The sequence below is a fragment of the Panicum hallii genome, chromosome 3 (assembly GCF_002211085.1).
Source record: "Panicum hallii strain FIL2 chromosome 3, PHallii_v3.1, whole genome shotgun sequence".
Taxonomy (NCBI): Eukaryota; Viridiplantae; Streptophyta; class Magnoliopsida; order Poales; family Poaceae; genus Panicum; species Panicum hallii.
In genome coordinates, this window is record NC_038044.1 from 18,001,282 (window position 1) to 18,016,765 (window position 15,484).

Sequence of the window (15,484 nt, forward strand, 5' to 3'; positions counted from 1 at the left end):
TAGAACCAGAGCCTCCGAGGCTAGGCTAGCGAGTAGCTGCCAGTGCCTGGCGTCGAGTCCTTCGAGTTGGTCTGCCTCGTGCAGTCGTACGTTCGGTAGCAGACTTCTGACTGGCAGCGCTGCAAACCAAGCCAGGATCGGCAAGTTGGCTGCTTACCATCAGGTGGCGCAGAGAGTGGTGTTTGCCCGTGCTCAAATTCGCTTCCTGCATGCCCAAGCTCTTCCCCCAGAAGATCGTTCACATGAGTCACAAACCTGCCTGTCCTACCTGCAAGCAGGGAAAAAGTCCCCTCTCAGCTCCTACCACTGCTAGTATACTTCATTAATTCTTTTCACGTGTCCACGGGGGCTGACCATAATCACGCAAAACAAGCTAAGCGTAGTCCCCTTCTTCTGTTCACGGACGCTTCAGTGACAACAGCACGCAGATCGCATCGCTTAATCTGCGACCAGTTTGGTACGGGATTAAAGATTCGGATGGTCGTTCAGGTCGCACCGATCGGGACTAGACTACTAGTTTCTGCTAGCAGCACGCTCTTAAGTAGTTCTAGCTAGCTTCCCAACCAACCGATGATTACCCGACCGATTAAGAGTATCTCGGAGCACGCAGCTAGCTACAGCCTACAGGTCAGACAGGCGGGCGCCATAACTTGCTATGGATATGGAAGGAATCTGGACGGGACGGCGTGGAACTGGGAGGTGGGTAGCTGGAGGTTGGTGGACAGGCGGCGTCACCTGGCGCGCCGCCTCACCTAATCTGCCGGTCGAGATGCCGCTGCTTTGCTGCTCCCGGAACGTGATTGGCGTGCGGTGTTAGCAGCTCCTGAAGATTCCTCCGATCAAGTGCAGAAGCAAAGCAGCGCCGGTGCATCTTCTAAAATATACGTCCAGAGAATTATCTGTGCGTAAAGCAGTATCTGAATGACTCTAGGCCGGGTTTGGCCTCACTAAACCAGTGCATCGTTCGAAGATTCTCTGCCAGCGTGCAGTTGCTTCTGAGTTCTGACTTGTGCGGTGGTGCCGCAACGGAAGATCGATCAGCCGCGGAGCTGCCGAGATGCCACTGAGAAAAGAAAAGGCAGTTCGGCTCTTCGCTTTTTCGTTGGGACATATCTCATGATGACTCATGGAGTAGCTAGTGTCCCCGTCTTGCTACGACTCGCAGAAATGCTCACGGAAAAGGTGGTCAGGCGACTTGCTATGCTGAATCAGCGTTTGTACCGCAAAGGCAGGCATCTAGAAGGATTCTACTGCTTTATCATCATGCAACTGATTACTTGCACTGTTAAGTTCTCAGTTGGGTACGACAGCGAGTGCGCTCCTTCTCTTCCGCCAAGTGCAGACACACGGCATCGGAGCCGGAGGAGACGGGGTGGCTGTTCTCGAGGAACACGCATGATATCAAGACGCTCGCCTCATGCTGTTTGGCTGGCGTCGATGGATCGGACAGCCTCTCCTACCTACCTGCCTGCCCACCTGCTACCTCTATTCTGTCAGCGCCTCCAGCAGTGCGCCTGCGTTCGTTGTGGGTCTAGAAGCAGGGCGCGGCAGCGAAGTTCGAGAGCCTGCGTGCTGGGTGTGCGTGACCTTTACCCTTGGAGATGCCGTTTGCGAAGCCGCGGCATTATTTATGGCCAACCGGCCGGACCGGTGCTGCCGAGGAGCGGTAGGGTGTTGTGTTGGTTGGATGCGGCAGGAGTTAGGTGCGACCGGAATTCTGGTGAGCGTGATGTGTCCCTGGGGCTGGACCCCGAAACAGTGAATGATCGATCGATCTGCAGGTGCGGATTTGTCTGGTTCTTCCCTCATCTGGTGGCTGCCTGGCCGCTTGAATCGCTTTGCCAGAATGGCAGGCAGACTAACAGCAACCGGTGATCGACAACACACCGAGCTTGCCGGATTAAAGCTGTGATCTGTTGAAGAGCCTCATGGATCTAAGGTATCGTCACGGTGACTGCGATCCGAGGAATTACGTCGCCACGGCCGCGACTCTGTTCTGATGCGAGTGTTTGCAGGATAGAGACGCCGGGGGCTCAGTCACAGCCAGGTGGGGGACTGCACGGCTGCACCCACCAATTAAACGCACGGATGGGCCACGCGGCCAGAGGCCCATCAGCAGCACGGTGGCGCGGCCGCGCGAACCGAACACGGCCCAGCGAAGCGTACGGCGCGACAATCCGGCCCAGGAAACGTGGCGTCTGCCCAGGGCGGCTGCGCGGACCCATCAGGGCCCAACCAGCGAGGAGTACGGCGCGACCATCCGGCCCAAAAAACTTGGCGTCCCGCACCGAGCGCGCCTCGGTTTTCGTCGGCGCAGCAAAGCGAAAATCGGCCGCGCGACCGCCGACCATCGCACGAACCGTCGTGCGTCCACAGGCCGTGGCGTGGCGTGCGCGTGGATGGCCGGCGCCGGCCCTTTTCCTCCGCCAGGGGCGGCCGGGCGCGGGCTGTCCCGGCCGGACACGGCTCCTTTTGCGTGGCGTGGTGCCGAGATTCGGATGTCGCGGCGCCTGCCGCGCCGAACCTTCAGTCCACGGCAACAGTTAACCAGATGTCGCCATGGCCCTGAGCTCCGCGACGGCGCAAGCGGCAAGCCGCTGCGAGTTGCCATTCCTTGGGCCGGGGCCGGCCACACCCGCCTGCGTCTGCGAGCCTGTCTATCGGGCGCGCACGTAAACCGCAAGCAAGAGGACGAGTTCAAGAAACGCCCTGCGGGTCCGGCCATGAGCGAGCCCACTTCGCGGCAGGCAACACTTCGCATCAAACGTGCTACGGGTGCCCCTCCCTCCCTCTCTTCCACGCGTTACTTCCACGCAAGAGCTAGAAACCGTCCGTCCGGTTCCATCAGCGCCCGAGCAGCACTCGTATTTTAACGCGAGCCTGCTTGTCGGCACGCCATGGGGAAACGTGACGGAAGACGAATGAATCCATCCCGGCACGCAGGCGTGGGCAGGGACAGGAACGCGCCCGTGCACACGGGTGTCGCCCGAAGCGCGGGGTGAAGCTGCGAGGCCCCCGGTGAAAACATCGTCGGTTCTCACCTCCGTGGCTCCGCTCCTACGCTACGCTACAGCCTGCAGGACCGCCACCGTTTCCTTCCGCTCGAGCTCCTCTATCCTGCCGCCCTGCTCCCAGGCTCCCACCGTCGCGGTCCCAGCTCGGAGGCGCGAGGCCATCTGGCCAATGGCCACATACGATGCGATCGATGGATCCGGTGGGGGCAGACAGCACACAGCAGGGGTCGTCGCGGGGCGGCCGAGTTGTTTACCGCCCCGCGCTCACTGGTGAACCACCCTGCCACTGTGCCACGTGGCCGGCAGATCCGCGTCCGCGTCCGCCCCGCCTCGGCCCGGGCGCGCGTGCATGTGAGGAACTTGCCGCTTCGTGCATTGTTTACTGCTCCCCAAGCCGAGAGCGGCGGCAGGCTGTCAAAATAAAACCCCGCCGTCAAAACCCGATCTCGGACTCGGAACTATTTCTGCGGACCCCGGCGCGGTGGCGGCGTGGCCCCGGGGAGATCGACAGGTCACGCCATGCGAAATCGGGATCTCGCCTCGCTGGTGTGCCCGTCCGTGCCCCTCAGCTCGCCGGCGACGCGACAAGCAAGTGCGCGCTCGGTCCCTCCCTCGCCGTCCGTCCTGGGCCGCGGCGCCACCACCAGCTTTCCTCCCGGACAACAGAACGCAGGCGCCGCAGGGCCCGGTCCAAGCGAAACCAGGACGGCGGCGGGCGCGCCCACCCGCATGCGTGCCGGGCGGAGGGACAGCTCGATCCGTCGCGCGGCGCATTCAGCATGGCCCTGCCACGCCGGAACGGGGGCGCCCCCGTCTACCCCGCTGCCGTTTCCAGCGGCACCAGTAACCAGCGCGTGCGTAAAACCTTTTACGAGTCCGCACGGCTGGCTGGGCTTCGCCCTGGTTCGGCGCAACACGCCCCCGGAAAGGCGGACTCACTCATGCGCACAAACGGCAGCGCGGCTTTCTCCTATACGGGAGCGTTCGAAAAAAAGGGGGACGCGTCGCTTTTGGAGAGGGGGGAAAAAAAAAGCTACAGCACGCAGCAGTATATCCTATGGAGCTCCACTTCCACGTCACGGGAGCCCGTTTTATATTCCTGACGTTCCAAAGCATGTCGGGTACAATCGCTGGTTGCTTGCTTGCTGACGGTGTGGCCGCACATGCAAGCAAAAGGCGGAGAAAACAGCAGTGGGTGGGAAAGAAAAAAATTAATAATTTGGGGGGGAGTAGGTGAACCGCAGGACGCGAAAGAATTTCGTGCCGCGGGAAACAGTTTTGGTTTTCAAATCAAGCAACGGCTACTAGCGTCCGGAATGCACGGCCGAGGGCGGCACCCGCACGTAACCTGGGATCGTTGTCAACAGCCACCCCCCCCGTATCCTGGGATAACCATAAGCCTGATCGTGTGTGGCGCCACTCTTTGTTGCAAACCCATGCAGCCGAGAAAGACGTTTCAGTTAAAACGGAATGCTACTTTGGAGTAAAAGTAGAACGGAAACGAGATGAAACGGAGCAGCAGTAGGCGCAAATCATGGTCCATGATTAGAAGCCTTTGCAAGACCGGCGATCCTGTACATTCCTGATGGCGGGCTCCTGCATGGTCCATTCTCCCCACGGCGAAGCGCCAAGCAGCAATCGGAGGAGCCAGCTCGGATAGGGAGCGCGCATGCATTCCTGCTCCCTACCCTCTCTCTGGCTAAAGAGAAAAAGGCGAAAGCGCGGAGCCGCAGCACGCTCACGTTGCGGGCCACTCCGAGCCGGAGCTCCCGACATATCCCAGCGCAGAGGATCCGGCGCGGGGAGCTGGCCAGCACCAGCGACATCGCCCTCCGCACGCCACGCCTACCCCCGGCACCCCGCCCGCAGCAGCCCCGCTGACACCGGTGCCCCGCAGTCGGCGGGCCCACGTGTCGGTGGCCCGCGTGCTCATCCGATGGCTGCAGCGGCGCGGGCAGCGATCCGGCCAGATGCGATCCGTGGGATGGGGATCCGACGGGCGCGCTTCGCTGCGGGGGCCGCGCCACGGGCGGCGACGCGCGACAGATCTCCGCCCGGCCGTACGCTGCCCCCACGCTCCTGCACGCGAACACGTCGCGCAGGCGGCGGTAGCAGCAGCCACCCCCCTCCGCCGCCCCCGCAGGCCACGTTCACACGACTGTTCGGCGGAATGCCTCACTAGTAGGGCTCCACTCCACTCCAACCCCCGCTCCCCCCACCCCCCCGCCCGCCCCCGCCGCCGCCACCGCTCCCCACCGAGGCGAACCCCGCCGCCGTACGCGACGACGAGATGAAGGGGGCAATGCCGCCGCGGCCGTTCATGGTGCCGGGCCCTGGGGGCCCGATGCCGCCCCCGCAGCAGCAGTTCGGGCTGGTGGAGACGCGCCCGCCGCTGGCGGCCGTGCTGCGCCCGCGCTTCAACATCCCGGGCCTCCACCCGTCCGCCGCCGCGGCCGCCGCGGCCTCCGGCGCGGGCAAGATCGCCTCCACCTACGACCTCGTCGAGCCGATGCGGTTCCTCTACGTGAACGTCGTCAAGGCGCGGGACCTGCCCGTCTCCGCCACGGGCGCCATCGACCCCTTCGTCGAGGTCAAGCTCGGCAACTTCAAGGGCACCACGGCCGTAAAGGCCGCCAGCCACAGCCCGTCCTGGCAGCAGGTCTTCGCCTTCTCCGCCGCGCACCTCCAGTCGCATCTGCTCGAGGTCTTCGTCAGGGCCAAGGATCTCGTCGGCGACGACCTCGTCGGACGCGTCGCCTTCGACCTCGCCGAGGTGCCTGTCCGCGTGCCCCCGGACTCGCCGCTCGCGCCGCAGTGGTACCGCCTCGAGACAAAGCGCGGCGAGAAGATGCCCCACGGCGAGATCATGCTCTCCGTCTGGCTCGGCACCCAGGCCGACGAGGCGTTCCCGGACGCCTGGCACTCCGACGCGCACGCCGCCGCGGGCCCCGCGGCCGTCGCGTCCACACGCGCCAAGGTGTACTTCTCGCCCAAGCTCGTGTACCTCCGCGTCGCCGCCATGGGGGCGCAGGACCTCATCCCGCACGACACCTCGCGGCCCATGAGCGCCTGCGTCAAGCTGCAGCTTGCCGGCCAGGTGCGGCGCACGCGCCCCGGAGCGCCGCCTGGGGCGCCCAACCCGATTTGGAACGAGGAGTTCATGTTCGTCGTCTCGGAGCCCTTCGACGAGCCGCTGGTCATCACCGTCGAGGACCGCGTCGCGCCGGGTCGCGACGAAATGCTCGGCCGCATTATCCTGCCTCTCCAAGCAGCAATGCCGCGGCACGACCACTTCGGCAAGCCCGTGGAGCCGCGTTGGTACAACCTCATGCGCCCCAGCGATGATCCTGAGAAGAAGGAAGTCAAGTTCGCGAGCAAGATACAGATCCGGATGTCGCTTGATTTTGGATACCACGTTCTTGATGAGTCCACTTACTACAGCAGTGATCTCCAGCCATCGTCAAAGCCAGCAAGGAAACCAAGCATTGGGATGCTTGAGCTGGGGGTTCTGGGTGCGCGGAACTTGATACCGATGAAGCCCAAGGATGGACGCACTACGGACGCCTATTGTGTGGCCAAATATGGACCAAAGTGGGTGCGCACGAGGACCGTTCTTGACACGTTGAATCCGCAATGGAATGAGCAGTATACTTGGGAGGTCTTCGATCCTTGCACCGTGATCACAGTGGTGGTGTTCGACAATGGCCAGATCGGGAGCAAGAATGGTGGCGGCCCAGATCAGCGGATTGGGAAGGTCAGGATCCGTCTCTCAACATTGGAGACTGACAGGGTGTACACGCATTTCTACCCTTTGCTGGTTTTACATCCAAGTGGACTGAAGAAGACTGGTGAGCTGCATTTGGCTGTGCGGTTTACGTGCATGGCTTGGGTGAACATGATGGCGCTGTATGGTCGTCCGCTGCTACCAAAGATGCACTACACACAGCCAATCCCAGTGATGCAGTTGGACTACCTGAGGCACCAGGCAATGCAGATTGTTGCAGCAAGGCTTAGTCGTGCTGAGCCCCCTCTGCGCAGGGAGGTTGTGGAGTACATGCTCGATGTGGACTCGCACATGTTTAGCCTCCGGCGCAGCAAGGCTAATTTTTATCGTATTACCTCACTGTTTTATGGTTTTCTGGCAATGCTGAAGTGGTATGAAGGCATCAGGAGCTGGCGGAACCCAATTACAACAATGCTAGTGCACATGCTATTCCTGATACTGATCTGCTACCCAGAGCTCATCTTGCCTACCTTCTTCCTCTACATGTTCATGATTGGGTTGTGGAACTATAGGTACAGGCCAAGGCACCCGTCACACATGGATACCAAGTTATCCCATGCTGAGCTGACACACCCTGATGAGCTTGATGAGGAGTTCGACACATTCCCAACCTCCAGACCAGCTGACATTGTAAGAATGCGCTATGACAGGCTGAGGAGCGTCGGAGGTCGTGTGCAGACGGTGGTCGGAGACCTGGCAACACAAGGTGAGAGAGCACACGCACTGCTGAGTTGGAGAGACCCTCGGGCCACCGCCATCTTCATATTCTTATCCCTGGTGGTTGCCATTGTGCTCTATGTGACACCGTTCCAGGTTTTGATGGTGATCACCATGCTTTACCTGCTGCGGCATCCCCGGTTCCGCAGCAGGATGCCATCTCTGCCGTTCAACTTCTACAGGAGACTGCCTGCCAAGTCCGATATGCTCCTTTGAGCTCACAGCATTCAGAGTAAGAGAAAAGCATGAAAGTCGTAACTATTTATGTCTGTTCCACTCGGTTCCTTCTGATCAGCATCAGATCTGATGTGAATACACCCAATGAGTTCGTATATTGGAGGCCATCAGTGGCCCAGGAATAAGGTGTTGGTTCAATGGTTTATTTCCTTGGTTATGCCAATGAAAGGGAACAACTGGATCCCTTTTGAGTTTTGGGACAGTAAGAGGAGGATTTTGGGTGCAAAACTGTAATATTAGCTTCAGGTTATTAGCGTAGAACTAAAGGCAGGAACAATACTACCCCCAGTGTATTATTTTGTTTGTATTTGTGTTGTCGATTTTGTTTGGCTCAGTGATGTGATCTTGCCCCTGCACCTGGACCATGATGTTTGTTCTGGTCGAGCCACTCACCTTCTTTGCTTCAGTGGTCATGCTTTGCTTGTTTTCTGCGGTTGTACTCATCGCCTGCCAGGTGGTTTGTGCTGCGTTGTTTGTTTGTTGAGAAGTTGCTCCGGCAGTGGCAGGAAATCGTCGTTCTTCTGACTTGGAAGATTGTTGTGTTGGTTAATCTTTTGACTAAAGGTGCCGTGTTCGATCGCACTCTGTTGTTTTCCGTGGTGGTGCGGAATAATGAAGCCACATTTCCTGTGTGACTGATGCAAGAAATAGAAGCCTGAAACCCCACCGGAGGAAAACATGTGACCCATGGCCGTGATCTGTACTTGCAATTTCTGACAAAATGAAAAAGGATGAACGAGAATATGGCCACGGTGAGGTTGGGTGAAGTAGGTTCTGAAACATGGGCGCTAGCGACTCATTTCACATGTCAGGAATTGATCTCCATTGCGCAAGAGAAGAACCTCTGAAACGCGATGGTTCTATACACCCTAAGCGCATGAACTTTGTTCGACAGACCCTCACACTTTCTCCGTCAGGTCCTCCTGACGCCACCACCCCTCCAGCTCCACGGCTCTACCTCGCTGAAGCCGCCCTCACCTTCGACGTTCCATCGTCAGAGCCAGAGACCCTTGCCAATCATCTTTCTTTCTGTTTCTCTCTATTTGATGCTTTTACTTGGACGAATTATCCAAACACAACACTACAAGTCTCCAACAGCAAAATAGGCAGGCTGTCCCCAAGACCACAAGACGAATAGTGATGGGGCTCGACGTCTAAGCCCATCACAGCTTACAAGCCCGTTGCTGAAGAAAAAACTCGCAAGCCCATGTACGAATCCGTCATACTAGAGCAGAGCAGGCAGGTTCACCTTTTAAGTTTTAACTGGGCTAGCGTGAGGACAGGGAACCGGACCTAAGAAATCCGGGCCAGCTTTCTACATTCGGAGACCCACACACACGTCACATCAGTGAGAAACATACTTGACCTGCAGTCCAGCACGGAATAAAAGGCCCATTAATCCTTCCATCGCAGACTCTCGCCGCCGTCCGACCGAGCGCGGTGAACACTTTGGGCCGCCTCGCGCCAACTCCACGAGTAGCCGACGCCCGCGACTCCGCACGAGGAAAAATCGGGCGATTTGGTGACTTATATTTACTTCAAAAAAATTGGTGACTTATAGCTTTTCGTAGGAAGGATAAATATCTGAACGCGCGGCTGCGACGCCGAGCCAGTGGACAGTGGTGGTGGCCTATCTCCCCGCCCGCGCGAGCGTTCCCAGCTCCAGGAGTTCCCCCCGATGGCGCCCGCGGCCGCGGCTGTCGCGGCGGCGCGGCCGTCGTCGCTCCCTCGCGCGTCGTCCCCGCGGCGGGGACGCCAGTGCCGCGCCTGCTCGTTCCGCCGCGCCGCGCCGAGCGCACGCCCCGTCACACTGGCGTCCTCTGTAAGTCAGCTGCCTCCCGCGCGTGCTCGCATCTTTATCCACTCTTATCTTTTCGACTCGTCACTCGGCGCTCCTTGGAACGTTCGTGCTCGTCCGGGCCGGGGACAATCAGAAAGTTTGATCGGCGATCGTTGCATTGCAAACTGAACTCGGTGTACGAACTTGCCAGTGGTACTAGTGCGCTCTGACGTGACGATTCCAGTTCGCGTACAGGAACCGGGCCATTGTTCGCGGAGCCGTCGGCGGCAGGGGCGGCCGCTCTGCAGCCAGGCCGAAGTGGCGGGCGCCACCGTCGACGACGACGAGGCGTGCGAGCTGGTGAGCGGGTCGGACCTCGTCATCGGCGAGGGCGACGACAGCGTCCGCGCGTACCTCTTCAAGGCCGTCAAGAACAACAACGGCACGGGCATCCTGCTCCTCTCCGACGTCTTCGGCTTCGAGGACTCCGCCACGCGGGACTTCGCCTACCGCGTCGCCTGCAACGGCTACAAGTACCAAAACCTCTGATTGCCCACATGATAATAATCTCCCGCTCGCTTGCTCCAACCACCCGAACGAACTCTCATTGCTCGATCTGCGCCTTGATATTTTTGGACGCGCAGTGTCCTGGTGCCGGACTTGTTCCGGGGCGACCCGTGGAAGCCGAGCGCCCCGTTCGACGAGGACGGCTTCGCGCGGTGGCTGGCCGGGCAGGCCCCGGCGCGGGTGTCCGGCGACATCGACGCGTGCACGAGGTGGCTGGTGGACGAGTTCAAGGCGGCGGGGGTGTCCAGGAAGCTGGGCGTGGTCGGGTTCTGCTACGGCGGCGCCCGCCTCGTGGAGGCGCTGGCGCGCGACGCGGACGCCGAGAGCTGCTTCAGCGCGGGGGTCTGCTTCTACGGGTCTCGGATGGACGCGTCCCTGGGCAGCCGCGTCGCGGCGCCCGTGCTGTTCGTGTGCGGCGACGGCGACCCGCTCTGCCCCGTGGAGACGGTGCGGGAGCTGGAGCGACGCGCCAGGGGCGCCAGGGCCGCGGTGTACGCCGGCAGGGGCCACGGGTTCGCGCATCGGCCGCAGTCCGTGGAGGAGGACGCCGACGCCGAGGACGCGTTCAACGCCATGCGGGGGTGGCTGCACGACCACCTGCTCGCCTGACCTGCCGGCGTTACATCAGCGCGGGGCACGGGTTTGCTGTTGTTGGCAGGTGGTGAAGTACATAGGTTCGTCGAAGATCAGAATCAAGGGTGCGCGTAAGAGTTTTGAGTGAATTCAGGAGTAATTGCAAAAAACTGCGGAGAGTGTGAAATCTACTGTAAAAAATAGTTCAAGCACTTGAAAATGGCACGACAATTCCTTTCTTGTATGTAATATAGGGGGCTGAACCGCTGATACCCCCAGGAAAGACCCGAAGTTTACTGCGGATTTGCTTCAAAACAGAGGACGGGCCTTTCCCTTAAAAAAAAACAGAGGACGGGCCAGTTTGGTGAAGGAGCATTATAGACCATGCTGGACTTGTCAGGACGGTCAAGATTTTTCTATACGAATAAAACATTTGTTAGTGATACGAGGTAGTATATCTATTTGAGTAATATGGAAAAAATCATTTCAGTACAAGATTTTACCCCTGATGCAACGGCCAAAAAGTGTTACAACATGTCAAAAATGGTTGCAATAGACAAAAAAATAATAAAAATTATCTTAATTTATATTAAGCTATTAATAATAATTTTACCCTTTCTAATAGAGATTGTATCTTTTCCATATTACATACTACCAAATGGTAGTACTGTGCACCATAAAAAAAGTCCTCGGTGATAGCTACATGGGCTCCATAAGTTACGATCGAAACCAAATCCTGTGGCTCAAGTAGACAATTGTGGCTAACGAGCAATACTCAACCCGCGAAACCTGCCAATTCGAGGCTCCAATCGGCCCAACAACAGTAACGGGGAGATGGGAGGAGTGGCTGCAGCAAAGTCGTCGAGACGTCGACTCCTGGGGACGGTGAAAACCTGCAACCGCACAACCAAACCCAGGAGAGAACACAGAACAGCATCAGTACACAGTACTACAGCAGCAGTAGCACGTTGCGTCGCGTCTAACCGAACCCGGGACGGGCTCGATCGAAGCTGAAGTCTGATCGGCAGAGACTGCTGCAGGCTGCAGCAGCCCAAGAACCACAGCGTCGGTGTGACGGCCGACTACGACTAGCGTGTCAAATAAACTGGGAGTACATGCATACAGGCATACAGCTTCACCTAAAAACAACACATCACCTTCAGCCCAGGCCGTCAGAAACTTGGCACAAATCATTCCATGGCCATCTCCGTCAGACTCACAGCTGAGCACACTGCGCCTAACCTAACCCGAACAAGGGAAAGCAAGAAGTGATCGAGGCTGTGATCTACCACAGAACGAAGCTTCCATTCCTAGCCGTGACAGAACAGAACAACTAAACCAGAAGAAGGCGCCGCCGCGATCGATCAAACCGCCCCGCCTGCTTTCGCACAAGATCGAGGCGCCAAGGACGCGCAACCCCCGCGGGCAGCAGAGGCCAGCCGAGAGCGAGAACGACGCATGGGAATGAACGTGGAATCCCGGAGCTGGAGCCATGAATGGTGTGGGTTCGGCGTGCCGTGTCCATGGCCGGCACCAACACTTGGCACGACAGGAGTTAGCATGTGCTGCCCGGCAACACTTGTCTCCCTACTCCTCTCCTCGCCCTCTTGGCCTTGGGACCCATCCTAATTTTTTTAGTTTTCTATTTTATTTTTCATCAAGCTGGCCGGTTCAGTTAGTAGTGGATGCCACATCCTAATTTTTTTAGTTTTCTATTTTATTTTTCTCAACGCATGCAAATGCATGCATGAAGAGATGTTATGCATACATGAGCTGTTTAAGCCTGGTGCCTGTGTTAGTAGTACAGTAGTTAGTGTGCTGTTGCTGCTTATCTAAATGCTGGATAGTACTTGATCAAAAAAACAAAAACCTTGATCAAAAAACAAAAACCTCGACAGTGTGCTGCGGCTGGTGCTCCAAGCTTGGAACAGCTGGCGGCGTGTAACCGGTTGCGAATTTGTTTTTTTAATTAAAATGTTAAAGGAGTGTGGCTTTATTCCAAGCAAGCTTCCAACTCCTCGTTAGCACATTAAGCCAGCTTAACTTAACCCCACGATTTGCTGTCACCCGTCGCGATCGGAGGCGATCCACGAATTCCTTGGTTCCAGCCTTGTTTTATGCCTGCCCGGCCCGGATCAATCATCGCCCAATAATCTCGCTTCATTAGGAGCTGGGATCGAGCTGCTGCTCGATCATTTCGCTCTGGAGGATTTCACTTAGAATATGCATGTGCTCGCGGATTGCGGCATGATACAGTGCCATTTGTCTCGGGGAGCTAGGAGTATGCGTCGGTCATTCCAGGTCACCTGATTATTGTTGGAGCTGATCATTAGCTTTGGAGTCACGAGCTGAGCTTCCATTCCTGAACATTGTGGGAGCACATTTTCTTATACATTTCTTATATGTGTCACTCCGAAAATTTTTACTCCCTCCATTTTGAAATATAGTTTGAAATATAGGTGCTTTTTCATAGATGGTAGTATATTTTTTCTAGAGGCTTGTTAGAGTTAGAGAAGTTTGATTTAGGATTAAAACTAAAACATCTTGCATTTTAGAATGGAGGTAGCAGCATAGTTTGTAGTTATGACATGTGTGCCGGTTTAACCCTGTATTATATCGTGAGCGGAGATTTTTTTGCCGGTGAGCTGATGGAATCTTTGCATATTGAATCCTCACCAGGAGTCGAGGACACGCAAAGATTTAGGATGCCTCGCGGCTGCGGATCCAACGTCTAGTTACTGCTCGTACTTGAACAGCTCCTCATTGGATTCTCAGTGACCGCATTGTTTTCTTGTCTTCTGATGCGGCGACGAGGATGCATATGCAGAGCAGCATAGCATAGGCCAGATCCACGATTTGCTGCGGCTCCCTCGACAAAGCATCTCAAATCCGTTGTTGCCGTTGCTTGTCTAGTCTCTGTCCATCCATGGTTTACGCACGCTCTCATCGGATGCCAAAGACGACTCCTCTATAGTTAAAACCCAAGAATCTAGCTTGCGTGGTGACATGTACCAACCGGCTAACAGTTCCTGGGGTTCAAATTCAATCGCTTATTATCTAGTCGTAATACAAAAATTGTTCCATGACAGAGACAGAGAGGAATGAATCTGAGATCATTCATTCTGCTACAGTACTCGCAAAAAAAAATCATTCTGTCACAGGGTTCTTTCGAGAGAGAGAGAGAGAGAGAAAAGAAGTCTGTAATACGGGCAGCTGAAAACCGTAAACAATTTGAGTTTGTAATACGGGCAACTCAAGATGCCCGAACCCCGGTCACACCTGCGCGACGTGCATACCACGACCATGTCAGAGGGAGAGCCCAGAGAGTGCCCCGAAAATCACTGGACCATTACCAAAGTGCCCCGGCAGGACCGTTGGAGCATAAGGATGCTTTCTCTGAGAATAATTCAAAAAACAAAATAAAGTACGGTTCAGAAATAAAACAAATTACAATGCACAGTTGTAAGAAAAAACAAACGATTGGAACGCGCAGTTGTAAAAAGGAAAAAAAAAACTGAATCTACGGTGGTAAAAGGAAATGAAAACAACAACAATGTACAGTTGTGAAGGGAAGCAAACAAACTCATAAAAGGAAACACGTGCATTTTGAGTTTGTTGAACTGGCTCCCTATACATACACTACACTGAGTTGTCACTATCTCGATCGAATGGAGGAGGTGAGAAGAGTATGTGTGAGCTTCCAGTGCAAACCATGCGATCAAGTATATAACACGATTTCTAATGGCGCCGACCAAGGCGCCGCAGTTCTTTGGATTCTCGAACAGGTCAAAGCGAGCCGTTACAGAGAGGGCCAGTGATCGGACATGGCAATTGTCAGCACTACAAAACCGGATAAGAAAGACCATTTCAAGTGTTGAAACCGGTTAAATTTGGCCCTTAGTGTGGTTTCAAAAGTAAATTCTAATTAGATAAAAAAATCAAAACTAATAAATTTTAAATCAGAAAAATATGAAACTAGTACCAAAATTTTTCTAAAAATGTAACCTATCTATTATTACTCTATTTGAATCTTATTTAGTTAAAAATAATAGGCATAACTACAAGCAACCAAATAATATGAATATAAAAAAAGGATCTGAATAACCGACAAATATAGTGTCAATAGATAGGTTACGTTTTTAGAAAAATTTTGATACTCATTTCGTATTTTTTGGATTTGAGATGAATTATTTATGAATTTTTAGTTTAAATTTAAATAGTTTTAATTTTCACAAAATGGAAAACCACCTTCGAAACCACCCTAGGGCCAAATTTATCCGGTTTCGACAGTTGGATGGCCTCTCTTATCCGATTTTATAGTTTAAGGTTGAAAATCGAATTTTTGCGATAGTTCAAGAGTGTAAACTAGACTTTTCTTTTTTAAAAAACTTTTATTATTCGACCATACCACTGTCCATTGAAAATCCAGATCAATGTTTTCACTGGCCAATCACAACCAGCTTTGGCAGTCTGCCACACTTTGTAAACCACCCAAGTCATCTTTCAAATGACCCATCATTTTAAACCCTGTTTGGATACAAAGTATTTTTGGAGTATTAGATAAATACTGCAATTTTACGAAATACTTTGGTTTATAAAAGCTCATGGGTGTTTGGATGCAACAAACTTTGTGGTTTTAAAAACCGTAGCATTATCGAAATCGTACTCTTTCTAGAGTTTAAAAAAACTCCACTCCGGACCTCTTTCTTCTACACCGTGATTTTGCACGTCTTTGACTTGTAAAACTACAGTTTCTTGATACTATAGTTTTCTAAAACCTCAAATTACGCAGAGACTCAACAAGAAGAGGAC

General features: G+C 55.0%; 2 protein-coding genes across 2 annotated transcripts; both read left to right on the forward strand.

Moving 5' to 3' along the window:
- Window positions 1-5,265: 5,265 nt before the first annotated feature.
- Window positions 5,266-8,144, forward strand: LOC112886227 (FT-interacting protein 1-like). The gene has a single exon (XM_025952049.1). It carries the CDS (start codon window positions 5,305-5,307, stop codon window positions 7,729-7,731), a length of 2,427 nt encoding a protein of 808 aa, XP_025807834.1. The 5' UTR covers window positions 5,266-5,304; the 3' UTR covers window positions 7,732-8,144.
- A 1,210-nt stretch (window positions 8,145-9,354) lies between these two features.
- LOC112886142 (carboxymethylenebutenolidase homolog) lies at window positions 9,355-10,987 on the forward strand. Its single transcript, XM_025951935.1, has 3 exons — window positions 9,355-9,574; window positions 9,788-10,065; window positions 10,177-10,987. The coding sequence occupies exons 1-3, from the start codon at window positions 9,431-9,433 to the stop codon at window positions 10,706-10,708; spliced, it is 954 nt and encodes a 317-aa protein (XP_025807720.1). The 5' UTR covers window positions 9,355-9,430; the 3' UTR covers window positions 10,709-10,987.
- The last annotated feature ends 4,497 nt before the right edge of the window (window positions 10,988-15,484 follow it).